The sequence below is a fragment of the Condylostylus longicornis genome, unplaced genomic scaffold, assembly GCF_029603195.1.
Source record: "Condylostylus longicornis isolate FDR11 unplaced genomic scaffold, ASM2960319v2 ptg000135l, whole genome shotgun sequence".
Lineage (NCBI taxonomy): Eukaryota > Metazoa > Arthropoda > Insecta > Diptera > Dolichopodidae > Condylostylus > Condylostylus longicornis.
Window position 1 is genome coordinate 3,577,544 of NW_026578103.1, and position 22,401 is coordinate 3,599,944.

At 24.8% G+C, this 22,401-nt stretch overlaps 1 protein-coding gene across 1 annotated transcript; it reads right to left on the reverse strand.

The window, feature by feature from the left end:
• Positions 1–3,916: 3,916 nt before the first annotated feature.
• Positions 3,917–21,018, reverse strand: LOC129615130 (solute carrier family 2, facilitated glucose transporter member 3-like). The gene is made up of 10 exons (XM_055530207.1): positions 20,977–21,018; positions 6,590–6,703; positions 6,095–6,255; positions 5,448–5,641; positions 5,013–5,371; positions 4,912–4,950; positions 4,644–4,856; positions 4,440–4,542; positions 4,164–4,221; positions 3,917–4,112 (listed from the first exon to the last, which is right to left on the reverse strand). The coding sequence occupies exons 1-10, from the start codon at positions 21,016–21,018 to the stop codon at positions 3,917–3,919; spliced, it is 1,479 nt and encodes a 492-aa protein (XP_055386182.1).
• Positions 21,019–22,401: the final 1,383 nt, after the last annotated feature.

Here is a 22,401-nt window from a genome sequence, read left to right on the forward strand (position 1 = left end):
AATCAGAGACTTACGAAATCTCTTCACATGGTATCCCTCATAAAATCTGCGATTTTAACATAAATTACTCTGTTATTAACAAAATTACAAGTTAACTCTGATTTTAGCGGATTAGAAAATTAAAAAATGGTTACTAAATAGAATAAAGAGTTTAGAATAGATTGAACTAAAACATTAATTTCTAAAAGAAATGGTATGAAAAAACAGGATTCTTAAAATTTGCAATTGACTTACAAAAATATTTAAATAAATGAGAAAATATAAATAAAAACTTTAACTTAAAAAAATCCAAAAACAAAAGCATTAAAGCAAACAAACAAATAATCGAGATATAAACACAATTTCATGAAAATACATACGAACTTAACAGGTTTGTGCATAAGCATGTGCAAAATTCTAATGTCTTTCAATGTATATACACGAAAGAAAAGACACTCGATATGGTGGGACATGTAAGAACTTCTCCTTTTACACAAATAAATTTATAAATCTGAACAAAAATAAATATATTTAAACGAACAAACACATGTACATAAAATAAATTTATTACAATATTTGTATATTTAATCTGATGGACCTAAATTTATATTTGTATATTTTCTATATTAATGTAGATATATTTTATAATGTATAAGAGTAAATAATATCAGATATACATATAAAATAATAAAATAAAAAAACAAATAATTTAACTGAATCTCTATTAAAGCCCCAAGTGGTACGTGCAAAAATGCCAAAATACCTAACAAATTTATCTAAAACGTTAAATCTGTGGACTTTTAAAATTTCTTTTTTAAAAAGTGGGCATAATGTACATATTTCAAGTCAGATTGGTAATGTGAAAGAATACTATACTTATATAGTTATAAAAGAAAAAAAAGAAACTTGAAGTAAGAGTAAAGAAAAAGTATTTTACCTTTTTAGATAAAAAAAAATAATGAAAACGAAATTTAAACATTTTTTATATTGCAACACTTACCTATTATATGGTGTGATATTATCAATGAATTGAGAGCTGCCAGACACTGTTATTGAAGTATTTTAAGTCAAAATATTGACTGTAAATCATAAATTAAAACGAAATAGAATTTGGAAACAAAATATTTCAGATTTTTCAAAGCGTCGGCAAAAATAAAAAATTGTTATTAAGAAGCAACAAAAAAAAAAACATGTCCGAATTGTTTCTACACGCTATCTGTAATAAATAATTAATTTGTAAACATCGGATAGAAAATATTCAATATTTTCAAAATGGTGACCATAAAACTCGAGTTTTACGCTCTTTAATAATTTTTAAGGACTTTTGAAATGAAAATTTCCAATTTTGCTGGTCCTATTTCTCATATTTTCAAAAGGATTTCTCACTTCGAAAATATTTTTTATTAATAAAACTATTAATTATCTGATCTTTCCAAACAAAGTGACTGAGTTATACCTGTAATCGCTGGACTAACTCCTTTTTCTTTCTAAAATGCGAGGATTAGTGAAGCTCATCTTTAAATTATTAAAAAGGTTTAATTTACAAAAAAAATTTGTATAAAATCTTCAGGCAATTACATTTGTCAGAGTCAATTTTTTTTTTTCAAATTAAAATAACTTTATTGGTACTATTGTACTGGCAATGCATAGTTGGTATTAGATAGTAAAGTAATTTATAATTTTCCTGTTTTTTTCCTTTACTGGTTTTTATATTTAAATTTTATATTTCAATGTCTATATGAGGAATTGTCACAATTATTCCTTGAGGCATTTTAATAAATTTACTTGCCTCATGTCATAATAAATATATATACAAAGTAATCACATTTACATAATATAATATTATATACACATACTTATATATAGGTAAATTATGTACAAAATATTAATTTTGATAATAAAATTACCTAAGCCACAAAGTTTATTTTTTCATCATTTTATTTTAAATTCTCTCAAATGTTAAGTATAAGTACAAAAAATGTATTCTACATACATACACACATATATACGTTACGTATACGTATGTTCTAATACATTGAATAAATTTTATTATAATAACCTCATTATCTTTTCCTTTTTTGTTGTAACAATCAGTCTCGATCTAAATAAATACATATATACATCCCCATTATATATTATTACTGATTTTGATAAAATGAGGAAAAAAGAAGAAAATGATGAAAAACTTCAGTCAAATTATTTACTTATTAAACTTAATTAAACATGAAATGAATGTGTCAATATTAATTAATTATATAACTAATCATAATTTGTAAATGATTAATTTTAGTGGCACAATGAATATTTAATTATTTTATTATGAATATTGTGTAGTTTGATTTGTAGTATCAAATCAAGTATGTCAAAAAAATTTATCGCTTTCCTTCATAAAAATTCAAATGCGTACGTTTAAAAAAATTTTCTAGATTCTTATAGAATATCCTTTAAATTATTTGTTTCTCACATAATTTTCTATAAATTAATATTAAAGTTTAAAATTTCTATTATGTCTGATTGCAAGGTTTGGTACAAATATTACTCTGAACGGTGTTCTTTATACAATTTCTTGAACAGTACTGTCAATTCACTTATACGCAAAAAGAAGAAAATTCAAATAAATTACCTTTTATAATAAATAAAGTTGGGTCAAACCAATGGTAGCACTTTGTATTGTAGCACTTTTCCCTTCAAAAGTGAAAATTCTGCTTTTAAATACAGTCTATGTATACATATCACACTATTAAAATTATTTTCATTCATATTTAACTATTTCTAGGATTGCATATATTTAGGATGAACGATTTATGCAGTCTTTGAAATAAAGCAAAAATTAATATAAAGAGGGGTTAACCTAATGCTCGATTTTAAGGGTTAATTGTGTGAGTTAAAAAATAATTACATTTTTTAATGTCATGGAATTTACCGCTAGCTTTTTATGTTTATAGAAATTTTAAAACGTTTGCGGTTTCGGAAATATTAGGCGCCAAAAATTCAAATTTTACAAATTTCAAGGGGCAATAACTTGAGAGGGGATTGAGATGGAAAAAAATTTTCTTCTAACGAAATGAACTATTTGTTAATGTCTATAAACCCCTAAAATTTCAAGCTTCTACAGACTGGGGTCTAGAAGAAAATCGAAATAAAAAATTTGGAAAAAAAAGACTTTAGATAACGGTTAATTTGAACGGCCATTTTGTTTTTCTAAAGTTTAACTATAATATACCGCACTAGGGAAAGCAAACCGCTGCCTTTCTGAATTTGCAAAATTTAAAAAATGCTTATGGTTTCATTGCAACAAATAGTTAAAAAAGGCCATTTTTAAGGTTTTGAGGGGGTATAACTTCTAGAGGGGGGGAGATAGATAAAAATTTTGTTCTTCGGAAATAAGTTTCTGGGAAAGATCTATGTACGTACAAAATTTCAGCTTTCTATCTTCAAGGGTGTAGAAGTTTTGTAAACAGACCGACGGACGGACAGAGTGAAACTAATAAGCACTTTTTTTCAAAAATTTTTTTTTAAAAGTGCTAAAAATAATTGAAATCAAAATAAACACACAATAACTATGTATGCATGCATGTATACTACAGCCAATTTTCAAAATAAATGTCAATCATCCAATTTCATTCGATGCTTTAGAAATTTTTTGATAAATAGATAAAGGAGCATTATGAAATACAATAGATGTATGTGCATACTTACAATAAATAAAAATCCATGAGCTTCAAATAAATCACTAGTCAAACAGCAAAAAATATTATTTTTACATTTTGGACGAATCATAAATTAATACTTAATGAAGATGGTCATTAAATTAAAAATCGATAAAATTTTTGTCATGAGAAACAACATATAAAACAAATACTTATCTTTAATACTTTAAAATCTTATAACTAGGTACTATTATATTCTTATATAATAAAAATATTTTCTCAAAAATTTAGATTTGTTTCGATCTAAAACCTTTTGATACTGATCTAGCTACATCAGACACATCACGACCTCTTGTTTCTGGTAGATAATATCTAGTTAGGAAGAAGAGTAAGACACATGTTAATGAGAAAGGCATAAAAACAAAAGCACCCCAAATTGATTGTAAAGTTGGAAATGTTATACCAACAATAAAATTGCATAACCTGAAATTGTAGCATATTTTTGAAAGTGAATGCAATTGTATATTAATTTACCATGAAGAAAGGCTACCCATTGCCATTGCTACAGGGCGAGATTCAGTTTCAAACAACTCTGTAAAAGAAATGATAAATTATTTGAAATGGATGTTCTTATTTTTTTAATTTAGCAAGCTGGTGCCAAACCAATATTAGAATTATTGATTACCTATTATTAATTAAAATTAAAGAATAAAATGTGTTATAATTTTTTTTTTTAAATAAGCAATTAATATGTACGAAACCTTTATGTTGTTAAACTTTTCTTTGAAAATCATAAATGAAATAAATTACCTGATCCAATAAAGTACGGGATAGGTCCCAATCCAAATTGAAAAAATAATATGTAAGCAAATATAGCTGCAATACACACATAAGGAATCCAAGAATTTTCACTCTAAAATAAAATTTGAAACATAATTTAACTTATGGAATATTAAAATTTTTATATCTGTAAACTAAGTACTAAGTGATAAAAAGAGGAACTCGGTAACTTACAATAAAATGTAGAGTAATTACCACAGTGAAAAGCATCACAGCATCAATACTAGTGGAAAACATCATCAAAGTTCTGCGATTAAAATTCTTCATGAGAAAAGGTCCAAAAAAAGACATGATCAAGTTTAAACAGCCAGCTGCAAAATTAGTCCATTCCGCATCGGTTTGACTTAAACCAGCTTTTATAAAGATTGGTACCGAATAATAAAATATCTAAAAAAAAGCTCTGTTTCGACGTACTACTTTAAATATAAGAAAATATATTTACAGCATTAATTCCTGATAATTGTAAACCTCCCGTAAAAGCCTTTAAATATTTGAAACATATAAAATTTGAACTGTAATATGAAGTTATATTTGTAAACTTACACAGACAATTACTAACGGTAAAAATAGTTCTGGATTTTTTAAAACACTGATTGCGGAACTTTTTTTTGTATTCTTTAATTTATAATTTTTCATTTCATCTAATTCAACGTTCACAATTTTCATATTATTATTAAAAAGTCGACATAATTCCATTTTTGCTTCATCCGGCTGATCTTTTACAAGATACAAGTACTTTGGACTTTCAGGAAAATAATAAACGAAAAATAAACCTATAACTACTAAATGTATGTAAGCACTCAAAGCCCAATGCCAATGTAATTCTGTGCCAAAAGTATATCTTAAGCTAAATATTTGTCCAATCACAATACCAGCTGTGAGACCAATTGGGCAAAATGTTCCTATATAAAAAATATTTAGAAAAAAGAATTTATTAATTTTTACTTAAGTATTATTTTAAAAATTTTGTAAATATACCTAAAGCCCCACGTAAGGCTAATGGAGCAATTTCCGTCAAATACATAGGCAAGGAAGCGGTACACAGACCTGCAGCCAAACCAACTATTAATCTTCCTAACAAAAGCATTTCAATAGATTTTAATGGTCGACAAAAATAAAACAGAAGAGAACCAATCATTAATAATATCCCACTTATGAAGTAGGAGCCCTTTCTGCAAAATTTTAAACGTAAAAGTTTAATATTACACACATAATGTATATATGAATTGTAATTACATTATATGAAAGGGAGCTTATTAAACAATATTATTACGATATTAAATTATACAAATTATTCGTACGAAAAGCTACAAAGTTAATACAAAATACGAAGTGACAAGAATATCACAGCATAACGATAGCCATGAATTAAACTTGGCTTGTGCAAAAATCAAATTAAATTTATGAATTGAAAAAATTATTAATAACTTTAATGTAACAACCAAGCCTCTTGTATGCAAGTTTGATTTTAGTAAATTCGACGTGAGCAAATAACTTGAATTTAACTTTTTTAATTTTTAATATCACATGCACTTCACTATAATATTAACATACATAATATTTCTTCTTATTTAAATTTTCCAATTATTCATAGCAATTATAATAAATGTTAACATATTTTTTACCTTCCAAAACGATCTGCGACCCATGCTCCACCTAAACTTCCAATAGCGCCACCAATAAGAAATATTGAAACTATCACAGCAAAAATAATATCCAATGATTCTTCAGTTAAACTGATATCAAATCTTTCAAGAAATGTTTCTTGACACCAATCTTTTATGTACTAAATAAATAACATGAAAATCTCAAATAGAATTCAAAAAACAAAATAATAATAATTTTATGTTATCATGGAAAATTTTAAAGTAGTTGTGGAATAATTGATATTTTTTTTTTATCTAAAATCACAAAAACAATTTTTTTCTCGTAATTTTCCAAAATATTCCAAAACAACACGTAATAACTTACATTTTTTACGCGCACTTTTCTTAGAACAAAAATTATTTTACAAAATATAAATTTTATTGCACTCTTTAACTCTGAATTAATTTAATTTACATTTGAAATTTAAAATTTATTTTTCGGTTATATTTACATATATTATTATATGAACTCACACTTGATAAACTATTTGTTACACCAATATTATATCCAACTGGAACGGCCGAACCAATTGTAGTTAATATACCAACAGTAGTTATCCAAAATGTCCATCCGATAGGCTTTTCCTCCTAATATTAAAATATAATTTTATTTAATTGCAATGAAGTAACAATTAGATCTTATTTTATAAATATTGAATTGAAAATATTAAAATAGTGAGGACGAACCATTTCAAACTAAAGTCCGCGGCAAAATTGTCAACTGTTTTCTTTTTTCAATATTTCGTTTCAAAAATAAAATTTAAAATAAGTTCATCAAATTATTTTCAACCTAAAATAAATTTAGGTTGATAAACATAGTAATCAACCGACCATAATTTGTGTATTTTTTCTTAAAACAATCCAAAAATTTATTTTAGGTTTATAACACTTAAAAAATTCTTTTTGATAATATCACGATGAATGCTAAAATTAATTTAAAAAAATTGTTAGTTATATTTAATTAAATTAAAAAACATGTTGTAATAATGAAGTTTTTTTCTGACTGAATAATATCATTTTAAAAAAAAACATTGCTTTGTACAGCCATTAAATAAATTGTTGAGATAAATTGAACATAAAAATCTCATAGCATAGCCATAAACTTTAATTACAATATATTTAAAAGTTAAAGTTGCTTGTTGTATTGTTCATAACGATAATTTTAAATTATTATATGAGGTATAAACAGGTAACCGATTAAGTTGAGATAAGAGAAAAACGAGTTATTAGTAAACTTTGCAAAGCTTAATTCGCTTTTGTTTTATTATCGCACGGAAACTCTTTTTTTTTTTTTTCTAAATATATTAAATTTTAATATCTTAGATATCATTGTTAAAGCCACATAATTCAATAAATACATAATGTAATAGATTAAATATAACTTTAATCAAATTATTTGATTTATTAAATCTATAGATGATACACACATATGAGTTCTAAAATTTCTTGATTCACTATATTAAATTTTTATCATTGCAATATCAAATTTGAAGTGATGACGTTGATTTTATCAAGTAAATAATTTGCTATATTGAATTTAAGATAAGCTGATGGCATTATAAAAAATAATTGGAACATAATATGACCTTGAGGATTTAACAAACCATAAGTATTTGAAATAAAATTTCAAATACTTATGTATTCTTACTAATTAAGAAAAATGAGTTACGAATAAAACAGATGTATTAAATTAATAGTGAAAGCTTTTTGGTAGAAATTATGGAAATGTTTTCAATTTCCTACATACGTGTGTATATTATAAAGCGAACTCTCTCCTAGACTTTTTTTTCTCACAATTCAAATCAAAAGAATAATTTTTTCACAGCTGACCTATAGATAGCTGGCGCAATGATTTGCCACAATTAAGTAAATATACGTATATATATAGTATTTTAGTGCTGTTTTTTAGTGATTTTCAAATTAGCATACAAAAGCTACTATTTTGTAGGTCATGTATAACAAAATGCTGCATGCTAATAGATTGAGCATGAAAAAATTTAAAGTCAGTTTCCTTTTCTGGTAGTGACCTATGTGAATTTTAGGAAATGCAAATGACCTTTATATAAACTTGTTGACGTTTAAGTTTTTATTAAGTTTTTTGTTTAAAAAATAAAAAGTAGGCTTAATATAACAAATGACGAAACGTTCAAATTATAAAAGATGTATTAACGAAAATTGTTGAATAAGAAATTCAAATCTGTCGATATATTTGATGATTTTTTTTTAAAAAACTCATTTTAAATCTATAACGTGATTACAGAAAATGTGAATTTTGTTACTTATGCGGTTTTCTATTTTTATAGTTTCTTTTCGTCGGTAAAATTGAATAGTTATTCATTTCAGTAAATTCTGCATAGCATACATTATTTGTGTGTAACATTATATGTATGTTTATACATAGGAGTTAATTGATTCTTTCAAAGTGAACAATAGAAAGTAAAAAAATATCATTTTTATTAGAAAAAAATTATACACAATAGTTGTATTACACTTGTACAAATAAATACTTAATTCAATTCAATTGTATTGTAAATTCAATTCATTTTTCCAAAAAAAAAAAAAAACAACACATTATTATTACATAATACAATAACATACCTATGTATGTATGTATAGAATAATGTAATGTATTAATGTATATATGTTTTACTACTTAAATGCGTAATCATAGAAAAATATTTTTGACTACAAAACGCTCAATGAAAATTTACCTAATTTTTCCTAATGTTGTATAGCACAATACAAATTATCAAATTATCTATTTATCCCTGTTCCGATCTAAATTAAAAAAAAAAAGTCGATATTTCTTAAAAAGTAATTCTTATTAATCAAAATTCTTTTATCTTATCTTAATGATACTATACATAGCTTCCGAAAAATCGAAATTAAACAAAAGGTACCGAATAGTACCGCAGCAATTCATAAACTTATTAATTTTATATTAAAAATTTTTGACAGTATCATTGAGTCAATCACTAATATTGTTATCGTCATAATTGTAACCTTGGTATAACCTCTACATTTTTATGTTTTACTTATTATACCTACGTAATAATTATTGAAATTAAATTAATTCCCAAAGTATAGATATAATCAAACTCGCTCTAATGCCGAATACAAATCTTCTACAAATATTTGAATAAATAAATAAGCTTCCTTTTTCTGATTTCCTGTTAAAATTATCTGGTTTGCATTTCTCTGTTCTATCTTTTTATTGAACTTTGAAATTAAAGTTTTTAACATATTATGCAGGTTTCATGATCAAATAAAAAATCTTTCGTAATGCAATTGAAATGCAATTGATAAAATAAATTGTAAAGCCGACATATAAATCTTTCTTCATTTAGGTGTTTGTCCAAGTCATATTGCGTTTCACAAATTCTCTGCTCTACAAAATATCTCATACTTATATTGTCATCAGCGGCCTACCGTCAGGAAGCGTATCAGTTTCACAGCCCGTTAATTGTTAAAAAAAATCAGTAAAAGTAAAACTAAATATTTTTATAACTATTTTTTTGGGGATATTTAAAATTATCTAGAACAACTTTATAAATTTCTTAAATTTATAAAATTTACACTTTCTGAAATTCTTCTTCCCACAAAAGTAGGGTAATGATTTGATTTTTGTCTTACTCGATAAATTATCCTATCTAGACAAGACTAATCATATCCTTTGAAAACAAAATCTATTTTTTTCTTTATTGTTTTGGCAACTCTTCTAAATAATTTTATTTTTTCTTTCAGTTTTTTTCTTAATTTTTTTTCATATGAATATTTTTTAGTTTAAGAAAGAGGTTTCAAATAGAATCCTATAAATATCATTAGTACAAAATAATGGTTTATTTATCCGTAATATATGTATAGTTAAAGATATATGTATGTATATATATTTAAACTCAGTAAAAGTAACAAAAACTAGGAACTTAATTTGGCTCGAATAGGAAATAATTACATAAAATTTCTATATTCAAAATGAATTCTACAATACTTGATGATAATTTCAATTTCATTTTTCATCATTTCCATTTTAAATTTACAATGCGCATATATAAGTAGTTAAAGTTAAATAATGACATAAAAAAAACCAAATGAAGAACTGCTGAAAGGTTAAAAAAGGTAGTAAAAGAAATGGTTGCCAAAATAAAAAGGAAAAAATTGGCGAAAATAGAAGTTTTCACTTTAAATATTAAAACAAAAAAAAAGTTGATCTAAAAAAAAATTCGTAAGGCCACATAAAGCCAACGTTGTATCTATCCAGCTCAAATTTCGTAGAATTACTTTAGTTTACATAAATCTCTTAATAATAGAGCTTTGTTTTTCTTCGTTATCGACGTATTAAAAATACTATTATAGAATACGGGTAACGTTAATGGTGCATTGAAGTATAAATTCTCAGTATTCTGCAAATTTTCCTAGATTACCTTTTATTTTTTTTTTTTCCTTTGTTCACTCCTAGAAGGAGCATAGGGCTAGTGCATGATTTCTCATGCAATAGTTTCATAGCGTCATAGAGTTTTAACTAGGTAGGTGACTAGCCTGCCGTAGTTTTATTTATATAAATTATTTGAGGTTATTAATATTTACTGTTTATTTTTCTTAGTTTTTTTTAATATCGAATATTACGATAATTTGAAAATTACTTGTATAACATTTATTAGTATTGCATATTAAGTTATATAATATTGAATATAATTTTTATAGTGACCTGACCGGGGTTTGAACCCGAGACCCTTCGGTTAAAGGACCGGTGCCATAACCATTGCACCAATGGTCAGATACCTTTTATTTTAAAATTTCAAAATTTACCTTACTTACAAAATAAACAGAAAATGCCGAAGAATAAAAATAAAACTTGTGATCCGCAAACCTAAAAGAACAAACTTGTGATCTGCAAATACCGAACGGTAAAGCTGTAAATATAGTAAAAATGTCGCCCGAAACACTTCTTTTATAACATGCCTAGAAGGGTTGACATATCCCATAAAAGTGGAAATTGAATTCTTAGTAGCCATTAAGGTTGTTATTATGCCGAATCGTATTTCGGCATAATAATGTCGTCAGTTAGTTTTAGTAACAAATAGAAATCAAATATTAAATTTCAAGAAACTTCGTCAATTAGCTAATGGTATGGTAAATTATTGAATATCGACCTCTAGTTACAGCTTAATTTCCGAGTCCTGATATCACCAAAAAAATATTACTAAGTTATTATTGTAAATCTTTACTTTAAATATTAAATTTCAAGAGAATTGGTTGCAAATTTTTTTGTATATGCGCAAAAATTTAAATTCGGCCCGTATTTAAAGTCCAGTTCCCCAGACTTGCAAAAATATTCCAAACGTTGACCAATGCATCCAAGTTCAATCCAAGTAAAGTCAGATATAAATTTTTATCAAAACCGCCCGAAGTCGAAATTCAGATAACTAAGCACACACACACACCAAATACGTTGTGTAAAGAAGAAGAATATATGTTATTGTACGCCTAATAAGGGAGCTATTATATGCAATACGTTGTGTAAAAAAGAAGGAGATAAATTTTAAATTTGACATTACTTATATGCCCTTTTATTAATTTTATGTGAAATGTACAAACTACTAACACATTAACCTGTATGGTATTGGTCTATGGTACTTACCTTATGACTATATTTAGTCTAATGTAAATAAAGAAAATAAATAGAAAAGTAAAATTGCAAAAAACAACAAAAGGAAAAGACGAAAATGCTGCTGCAAAATATCAAAAAGAAAAAAAAGAGAAAAAAATAGAACGCAAAGAAGAAAGCAAAAACTTAAATTTAGATTGGTAGGCGCTTTTATATCCTTTTTCTCCTGATGTAAACTTGCAGAGCACTTAAATTTCGATCGATATTTTATCGTTTGAGAAAACCAACACAGAAAGAAAAAAAAGAAAAAAAAAATTTATTTTTAACGCAAACAAAAAGCATTTTTTTTTTCTTTTACGTTTTTAAAATGTTTTACGCCAAATAAATTTTAGCAAAAAAAAAAAATAAAGCAAAAATTGTCCTGTGTGCTAAAGAGGATTTTTCTTGAGAAAACCAAAAATTTTTTTTTTTTTATATTTTCTACTTTTTTTTGTATTTTTTTACTTTTATCCTTCTTTTATTTTTGTAAAAGCAACAGAATTTATTTGATGTCGCGTGCCTAAATATCTGCTATTGGTAAACTGTAGTTTATTTTTTCTCTGATATTGTTTGGTTTCTGTTTTTGTGTTCACTTTTTTTTGTTAATAGTACTTTTCAATACTTGTGTGTAGGATAGGCCCTTTAAAATAAGAATAGTTGTTTTGCCCTTTTATATAACACCGAATGATTTTAAGTTCAGTTCAATGGAAGTAATTTTTGTGTTAATTTACGAACATAATTCACTTCTTCAATGGTGCCAAGTTTTTTTTTTCTATATTCGAATTTGTTGTTTTTCTCTTTCTTTGTTTTTTGAAAATGAAGTATTTTTTTGAAAGAATTAATAAAATAAATTTTCTACCAAATTTCATAAAAAATTTATGATATAATTATTTTTACAATAGATTGTCATTAATATTAAATTTAATTTATTGGGTACATAGTATTTTAGGTCAGTATGGTTTATAATGTTTTTTTTTCTTTAAGTTAAGAAAGGTTCATCTTGAAAATTTCAAAAACAAGAAAATTAATTTAATGTTTTTACTTGTAACATTTAACCCAAAGTTTTTTCATATATAAAATCGTTAAATTAGTAAAATTGATTAACCCTCATAAATGTGCTTATCTATAAATTGTTATAGAAAATTTTTAAAAGAGAAATTGTAAATTGTGTTGGTATTTGTTAGATAATATTTATATGAAAATTTCATGGGTCAATGAGATAATTTTAGAAAGTTTATTGATAAAAATAATTATTTCAATAGTTTCGTCGTTATTCATATTTCTTAAAAGTCTATTGCTGTTCTCAATTCTAAATCAATTATTACCAGTACTATTTATAATTATGTTCTTAATGTAACATTTATATTTTAACAGACGCATCTAAATTTATTTTTAATGTTAAATTATGTTCCTGAAATAAAAATTATAACCAATTAAAACTAATGATCAAATAACCTGCTGATATATATCAGAAATTATTGTTAATGTGCTTCCAAAGTTTCAAATTCGCTATTTTTCTTTTCTATTAAAAAAGTCAAATTATTATTGACCGAGACGAAATGGTATAGTGTCCAATTCTTGCTTTAAAAACTAACAATTTTGACCGAATATTCATTTGAAAACAATCTATTCAATATTCTACTACTATATTAATTATTTAATTAAAAAATGGCTGTTTAATATTGAACTTAATAGTAGAAGCTGCTACTACCAAAGATTAAAAAAGTAGAAGCTTCAACTACCTTGCACTAATTTACATTTTGTTTCTAATGATTACTAAATGTTAGTGTCAATTAATGGATTTTTTAGGAATGAAAAGAGCGCATATTAATTTATCACTTATATACTTAATGGAAATTACAGATAGACAAAATGTTTTTCACGTTATGTATCCTGCTCTTTCTACCAGAACCACCTTATTCTAACGGTTTAGCTATAATGTGACCATAGTCCAATAGGCATTATTTTTGGAAATAATAAGCACTTAAAGTGACAAAATTAAAAATGAAAGAAAGTAAGAATGAGCTGGTTTGAAAACCAGCTCAAAATTTGAAAAATGCAATTTACTGTGTCTTTGTGTTTAAGAAAATTGTTAATGCAATTGCGAGAATTTAAGATTTAGTTACCGGAACTTCAGTTTTGAGAATAGCTTTTTTTTTTCAAAAAAGTACAAGTTCTGAGACTTATTTTAAAATAAGTATTTAGAAAAAAATTAGTTCAGTTCAGACTCACTTTTCTTCAATAGCTCAACATACCCAAATAGTTTTTGAAAAAAAAATATATTTTGTTCTATTGCCCGTTAAAACAATTTTTTTTTTTCATTAGAAAATATTTTCAATTTCAAGATAAAGCAAAATTGAACAATGTTAATAAACTCTTTACAATTCCTTCTAAATCCTTGATATAAAATTGCTCCTAGTATATTTCTTATTGTTCTGCACCTTTATTTTCGATTTTTGTTTATAAAGGTAAATTTTAGAATAAAAAGCGCTTGAAATACGGTACAAAAACAATAGAAAACGAAAATTGCGAAAATAAAAACACGTCAAATAAAGACATTCTTTTTCTCTTTTTTTGAAGAACAAAAATAACGATTGAATTTCAACATTTCGAAAAGAAATTGTTTTCCTTTAATATTATTTTTTAAATTCAGCTTAAACGTTAACATAAAAATTAAAGTTGATGATGACGATGCGTATTTTCATTGTGACTGTTTGTATTTAAAGAAGGAAGAGAAAGCAAAAAAAATAAACAAATAATAAAAAAAAAAACATGGAAACTTCAACCTTCACCACCTCCTATGTTTCCTGAGCGTTTTTAATTTAACATTAAAAAAGAGAAAAACAAGAACAAAAATAAACAAAGAAAAATAAAGAGAAAAACTTCTTTATTTTGTAAAATGGTTTTTTAATTTTCACTTTCTCAATAGACAAATATATTTTGCGTTTATTGACATTTTTTCCAATTCAAAAAAAATATTTAAAAAATTGATTGAATGTGATGTTTATTTGTACATTATATGTAAGTATGTGTGTGTATAAATCCACACACGTGTACATCAATTCTAAAATATTTGCTTTGTATTATTTTTTTCTATCTTGACATTCGTCATTCAGGACTATGACAAATAAAAACATGTGCACACAATAACTTGCATTGTTCCCATTTCAATAACCGACAGCAGTACTACTTTCAAAAATTATTCTATTCAAAGAATCATACCAGAATATAAATTTTTTAGGCCCATGATTTGAAAATGACAATGCAAAGAAAAATGTTTCTCTCTTAAAATAATTTGATTTTTCTTAATTAAAAACTATTGCAATTGTAATATTCATTATCGCCTTTAATCTGTTATAATTTGGAACAATTCTTTGCTGAATATATATATATATATATATATATACATGCAAATCGTCTTCGAAATTACAATGTCCTTTTATTATATACAGATATTTATATCTTATATAAGTAATATTAATGAGATGTTCCATTTGTTTTGAATAATATTTTATTTAATCCTTTCTTCCAGGATCGTTGATACGCTATGAAAGCGGTTATTTTAAAATGCATATTCTCCTTTTTTATCTTTTATAATTTTTACGCTATTAAAATGCTCTATCTAATATCTTTCTAGCGCAATTTTATCGCATACACGACGTTCATGAATTCATGATATTTTTCGCGAACAAAAAGTCCAATAACGTCTGCCTTATCGTCCGAAAATAGTGTTACATCAGCGAATTGTTATTGTTCTCTTTACCCTTGAGTTTATAAGAATAATACTCTTACTAAGGCCTGAATTCAAATTTAGCTCGAATGTGTTGTATGAAATACCACTGAGATGCAATAACATTTTAATAAAATATTTTAAATCAGGGAGTAACATATTAAATCTTTGTTTATTACTCGTATACATAATAATTAGTTTTTTTTGTAATCTAGGTTCAGAAAAATATAAATTTTTTCTATTTTCTTTTTCATTTTATAAGAGTTGTAAATTGAAAAGTTTGATTAAAAAACTCCATATGATGTCTTTGAAATTTGTTTGCTCGAATAAAAGGTTTATTCACGTACAAGATTTCTTTTATTACGAAAACTCTCATTTGCATCTTTTCTATTGTTAATCTAACTTATTGATTTCTTTCTATTTTACTTTACAAAAATTTTAAAAATTTCATACTGCTTTAGTGATTTTATATATGAACAAAAGAATTGACCGGGAGTAATTTAAAAATTCAAGGATTTAAAGCCGAATCTTCAAATAGTTGTTTTAAGATTTCAGTTCCAAACTTATTCAACCATTTCCAACTAAAGTTCATTATTCGTAATTAAATGATCAAATATATGTACATACTCGTATATAGTATTAAAATTAATCATTAATCAAAATTTTTATTTGAACTTTGATAACAATAATGACTTTTAACTATTATTAATAACTATTGCCCCAATATTGCGCTAATTTAATTTGTTTTTAAATTCTCCTCATGCAGTTTGCGTTTAAAAATAAATTTTGTTGTATGATAATAGTGTAATACCACAAGGAAATAGGATCGCAATGAAAACTCTGTACAAAACAATTTGTCTTTTGCTACAGCAATATACATATACATTTATGAATGACATTGAACATAACATTTATGTATAATATGAAACTCGTCGTTTTATAGAAGAAGCTAAGAATTAAACAAATATTCAAAATGTTAAAAGTGAATTGCATATAAAATAACAAAATCATCTACATTTTCTGTATTGCATTATACTTACTATGACGTGCATGAATGTTTAATAATTAAATTTAGTAAGATTGCCTTTTAAGATGAAGAATAAACTTTCATTTTCCATCTAAAATAAAAGTTAACCACTTACATTTTATATGTGTATAAGATGCATATTAAACTGCTTTTACTAACCTTAAGCAAGAAAAATGTGTGTACATGAATAAAGAAGAAATTGAATTTTCATTATGCAGTGTGCTACTTCTTCCGCACGTATACACTTTCCTATATGGAAAAACATTTCATTTGTTCTTATTAAGAAAATAGTTCAATGTTAGCTATGAAAAATAAAAAAAAAATTTAAAAAAAATATTAAAAAATTTCATTATAAAAAAAAAGTATAACAAACGTTTAAGTTTTCTAAGCTTTATGAACCACGTTATGTCAATATTCTTAAAATTCTGTAAGACTCAAAAAATCACTTATTGGATAGTTCATCTGTTCAGCTTTAACCCCTTTTCATCTATAAAAATGAATGTGTGTAAATACTATATATAATAATATCAATAAGCAATTTTTACTTAATAAATTTGTTTCTTAATAAAGATTTTATTAAACCCTTCCGGATATTATATTCACACATATACATAATAATATGTACTTAATATTTGATATAAACTAATTTAATATATTTTACCCTTAATTCTTCAGAGTTTAAAAATATATTTTCATTCATTCGTTTTTATAAGTATGCATTTACTTCAGAAATCACCGGTATATGGCAACAACAAACGCAACTAGTATTTACATATATATATATATACGAGTATAATTTTGCCTAAGTTACATATTTTACATGAAAAATACTTTTGATATTTAATAACATTGTTGAGATATCATTGTATACTTATTTGTGTAAAAACCTTGTTGACCTAAAATTATAATTTTAGTTTTCATATGTATGCGCTCACTATTTAAGTACTTGTATGATTTATTGAAAGTGCTACTGCAAATATTGAAAAATCATAAAAAGGTGTGTAGAAAATAAGTCATAAAATATTGTAATAAGTTTCTTTATGATCTACATAAGTAAATAATGGAAATGTATAAAATATAAAATATATTTTTTTTTGCCAAGGTTAATGAGTTTAAAACGCTCCATTGAAACAAAACTTAAATTATTTTTATATATTTAAATATTGCTATTCGCGAGCGTCAGTCATAAAAACATTTCAAAAACACTCAAGATTTTTTGTTTTTTTCACCTCTTATTCCGTCTGTAAATCCATCCTAATGAGTGCAAAAACACATGTGTACGTAAATATTATGTGGTTAACTAGAATGTAAAATCAATTTTCTTAAGGTCTTCACATTTACAAATAATTTTTTTTAAAAAATGCAAAAGAAAATTAAATTAAACCCTACAAGAAACAAAAATCTGAAAATGAAAAAATGCTGGCGCCTTAAACGTATGCAATAAATTGAGAGACATTAATTGTATTTTTCGGAGAAAAAAATGTAAGAATCATAATTTGTATTTGTAATTTTAATTAGCTATACATTAATTATTATTATTCATAAAATAACAAAAATATTCCAAGTACTAAATCCTCTTGAGGCGTAGGTTTTAATAAAATAGATTCCTGAATTTACCACATTTATCAAGTACCACATTTTTTCAGTTTTTAATATTTTAAGAATCATCGTTCCATTTGTTATTATTGTTATTATTATTAAAAATATGTTCGGCATTCGTTCAAAATGCAATATTATTTGCTACGTTAACAGCTAAAAAATATTCCCTTGTGATTTTATAATGGAAATATTATAAAAAAAACCAAATTTGTAAAATGATACAATTTTATTAAAACGGTAACATTGAAAATTTTGTTGTATGGAAAGGGAGGCTTGAAAAGAAGAAGGCAATGAACAGCGAGACAGTAAGGTAAACACAGAATATAGAATATAAGCTTTTAAATAAAAGCCATGAACTATAAAAAGCAGGTATACTAATTTTAACTCAGTTACCTATCTTTCCGTTCTATTACTGAAAAGAAAAAACAATTTTCCTTCTCCAAATGTTTACAAAAATTTTATCTCATCTCCTTAATTTTAACACATGGGAAAACAAGTGAGTGGGTCTGAAGTAGGTTATTTTTTTTATTCTTCTTATTCGGATTCTTATGTCTTTCCCTTTTTTTTTAAATCCACTTTTTAAAATTGCGTAGGAAAGAAAAAAAGTGACATTAAAGGAGAATTTCTGTTGCAATAGACTGCTGATTACGATGAACAAGATGATGATGATGATGGGGCTCAGCAACTAATTAAGTTAAAATGTTGACATTGTTTCTTAGGACTTGCAAAAAAAATGTTTTTTTTTTTTTGGTTTTTCATTAGATTTTATTTGACGTCGTTTTTACTATTTATTATGCGCTCCGCATTTTTAGGCGCTGATGATGTCTTGTAACAAAAATACTTTTTTATTTATTTTTTTTTTCTTTAGCTTTTTCAATACATATACATATATACGTACATACTAACTATTTTATATAAGCATAAGTTATACTTTTATATCCTTTTTCTTTCTACATGAGCTTTAATTTTATGATGTTTCAAAAAAGAAAAAGAAAACAAAATTTCTTTATTCATTTACAAAAGTTTATTAAGCAATGGCAGTAGTTCTTGCTGATTCTTGATGCTTCCACATCGTAAGAGAATTAAAAAATGTGTCGTTTTTTTCATTATGCTTTAGTTTTGATCTCAGTTTATAAGAATTTTGTAAATTCATAGCGTAATGCGAAACTTTTTTCACAAATAATTTTTTTTTTTTGTGTTGCTAAGATCCTTTTTAATATGTTTGTGATAGTATTTTATTCCGTTAGTTACTTTGAGTATTACAGTTTTTTTTTTTGAAAGTATCTGTGTATAAGTTTTAGTTAGTAGAGGTTGAAAAAAGCAGTGGTAAAGGGAAAAATGTCTTTTTTCCTTCATCATTATGATAAGAGAAATTTTCATTTTTTACTTTTTTTTATTGTTAAATTAAAACAAGAAAGCGAAATTATGATTATTTTAATATAATTTGGAAAAAAAAGAAAATTAATAAACTGAGTAGCGCTAGTGAGAAGTAGAAAAAGTTTAATAAAATTTTTGAAAAGCATTTTTATTCTTCTCTTTTTATCTTCACTATTGAATATCAATTTCAAATTTTTTTCGAAGAATATTGTAAAATTTAAGTTCATACTTATAATTGAAAGCAAATTTGTTGTTGTATTTGTGTAACAGATGTTAATGCGCTTTGGAATCTTTAAAATATGTTTTATATACATAAGATTGTGCGACTTGGCAAATAGAGTTCTTGGAATTGAAAACTATTAAAGGAAATATTTTCAAAGGAATCCAAAAATTAATAAAAATACAATATCTGTTTTTGCTTTATGTTTTTGCAAATTCTTTTAAGAAGTGATTAATACACTGTTAAGAATATTAATACACTGTTTATCAAAAAAAAATTTTTTCCTAATTTCATGCTTTATAATTGAAATTTAATCATAACTTTACGCTTTCGACGTAAATTTTACAAAGTATCAAATTCCAAAAAGTTTAGTAAAAGCTCTTGACATTGTAATACTTTCCTTAATGAGTTTTAAACTTTTCCTTAATGAGTTTTATATGTAGTGGAGACGTAAAATAAAAGTAAATCGGGTATCGAAAAAATCGAGCACGCATTTCTTATACCTTGTCATATAAATGTTGCCATAAATAATCAATTAAATAAATTAGCATTTATTTTCAGCAATAACGTGCTAGTTTTTAAGTTTTTTCCCAAAAAGGCAGCATAAACATGTAATGTTTTTAATGACTTAGTAATGTTTGTTAAAAATTAGCATATTTGCACAGAATTTTAAATTGAACTTTTCAAAAATTCCAAAAGGTACGAAAAGCTTTAGTAGTTTTACAATGTAAAGGTATTTAAAGCTGTGAGACGGTACTAGAACCGTATTAATACCGTACGGCGTACTTATCTCTTTTTTACAGCATTATTGAAGTCACGGTCTATATAAGTTCTATTACAATATTAAATAAATTTCTAACTATATTTATTTTTTCAATGAAAACTTCAAAAACAAAATAAGTGCATATGCTACTATTTATTGTACAATGATTAAAAATCGGCACATAAATTTTCCCTTTTTTAATCCAATATAAATACTATTTTTTTAATAGAAAGTATGTAAAAGAAATTATATAGAATTTGTATAAAAAGTAAAATTTGAATCTAAATACATTTACTTCATTTGGTTAATGCATTTGACCAATAATATGTACAATTATGGAAAAAAGGTAGAAATTTGTCTATCGTAGATAGCATATTTTGAAATTAGACTATGCTACAGATAAGCATGCATTGTATGGAAAAGACAAATAAAAACGGGTACAATTTTTTTACTACTGCACGTACATGTACACACGCATTCTTAATTTTTACAAAAATATACTTTTTCACCGCCTCGCATTACTGTGTTTTTGAGTTGCTCCATTTTGTTCAAAGATTTTAATTATTAAATGTGTTACATGTACGTGATGTCTAAAAAAATAGGAATCGAAATCAGGAAAAGATTGAAAGTCGTTCACTTCAAAGATTAACATTATTTTTTATAAAGAATAAAATATTTAATGAATTTTCATTTTATTTGAATGTGTTGTATGTTTTGTAAAAAGCCAAATTAAATTGCTGCGTTTTACACATTGTAATTTCTGCTAATAACGATTGATATCTAATAAATTTGTTATAAATGTATTTGTAAAATTTTATGTTGTCTAATACGAATGATGACATATTGAATTCCTGTTCTAAATCCCAATATTTCTGATATTTTATTGTTAAGTTAAAAGTATTTAGGATACGTTTACTCTGTTTAAATTTGTCATTTAAAACAAACGATTAAAAAATCTTGGATTTAAAAGTATAAATAATTGAATTCACATTTTTTAAAAGCGAAATTTATTTACTAAACTTTAACTAAACTTTTTGTTGCAAATATACGGGGTGTTTAATTGGTATGTGTAAAAAAGGATACCGAAATATATTATGTATTTAAAGTACCTTTATAATTTTTTAATTCAATTTGTGCAAATAAATTTTTTTACAAAGTTTCTTAAAAAAATAAGTTTAGTTCAAAAAATTTTCATATAAATAAAAAAAAATGTTACAACATCACAGAAAAAAAAGAGTAGAACATTTAGCTAAAACAATAGTATAAATCACCTAATGAAATGCTTGATTTTCAGCCTCCTAAACTATTTAGCTACATTGCCTAATTTAAATTAGCTGAATTTACTTTTTAATAATTAGGAAAATTAACCAAATAAATTTGCTGATTTATCTACAATACTAGCTAAAATACCTAAAAATTTAGGTGGATTAGAACTAAGCAAATAGTCGGTTTACCTAATCATTTAGTTGATTTATTTTAAAACCTTTTTGAAATTTAACTATAGAAATAGGAATTTCACCTAAATAAATAGTTAAAAAATATTCTCAACAATAGATAATATACCTAATTATTTAGTTAGAAAATAGAAAATATAACTATTTTTTAGTTAATTATAATAGGGTTTTTACCTATTATATTAGAAAAAGTATCTAAATAAATTAGGATCGTTTCTAAATTTATTTAGGTTTAATCCTGAAAATAAAAAGGTACTATAAATTAAAAATTAAGTTTTGTTTCGTTTAATTTTATTTTATCCAATATTTTTTCAGTTAATGTCACATTATGTTAAATGTAAAAACACAAAAGTTTTTCTAAGCAATACTCAACAACAATGATGATGGGTTTTGTATTTTTAAAATTATTGACAAGTTAATATTCCTCCTTTATAACATTGAGTTGTAATTTGATGAACGATGTGTGCTTAAA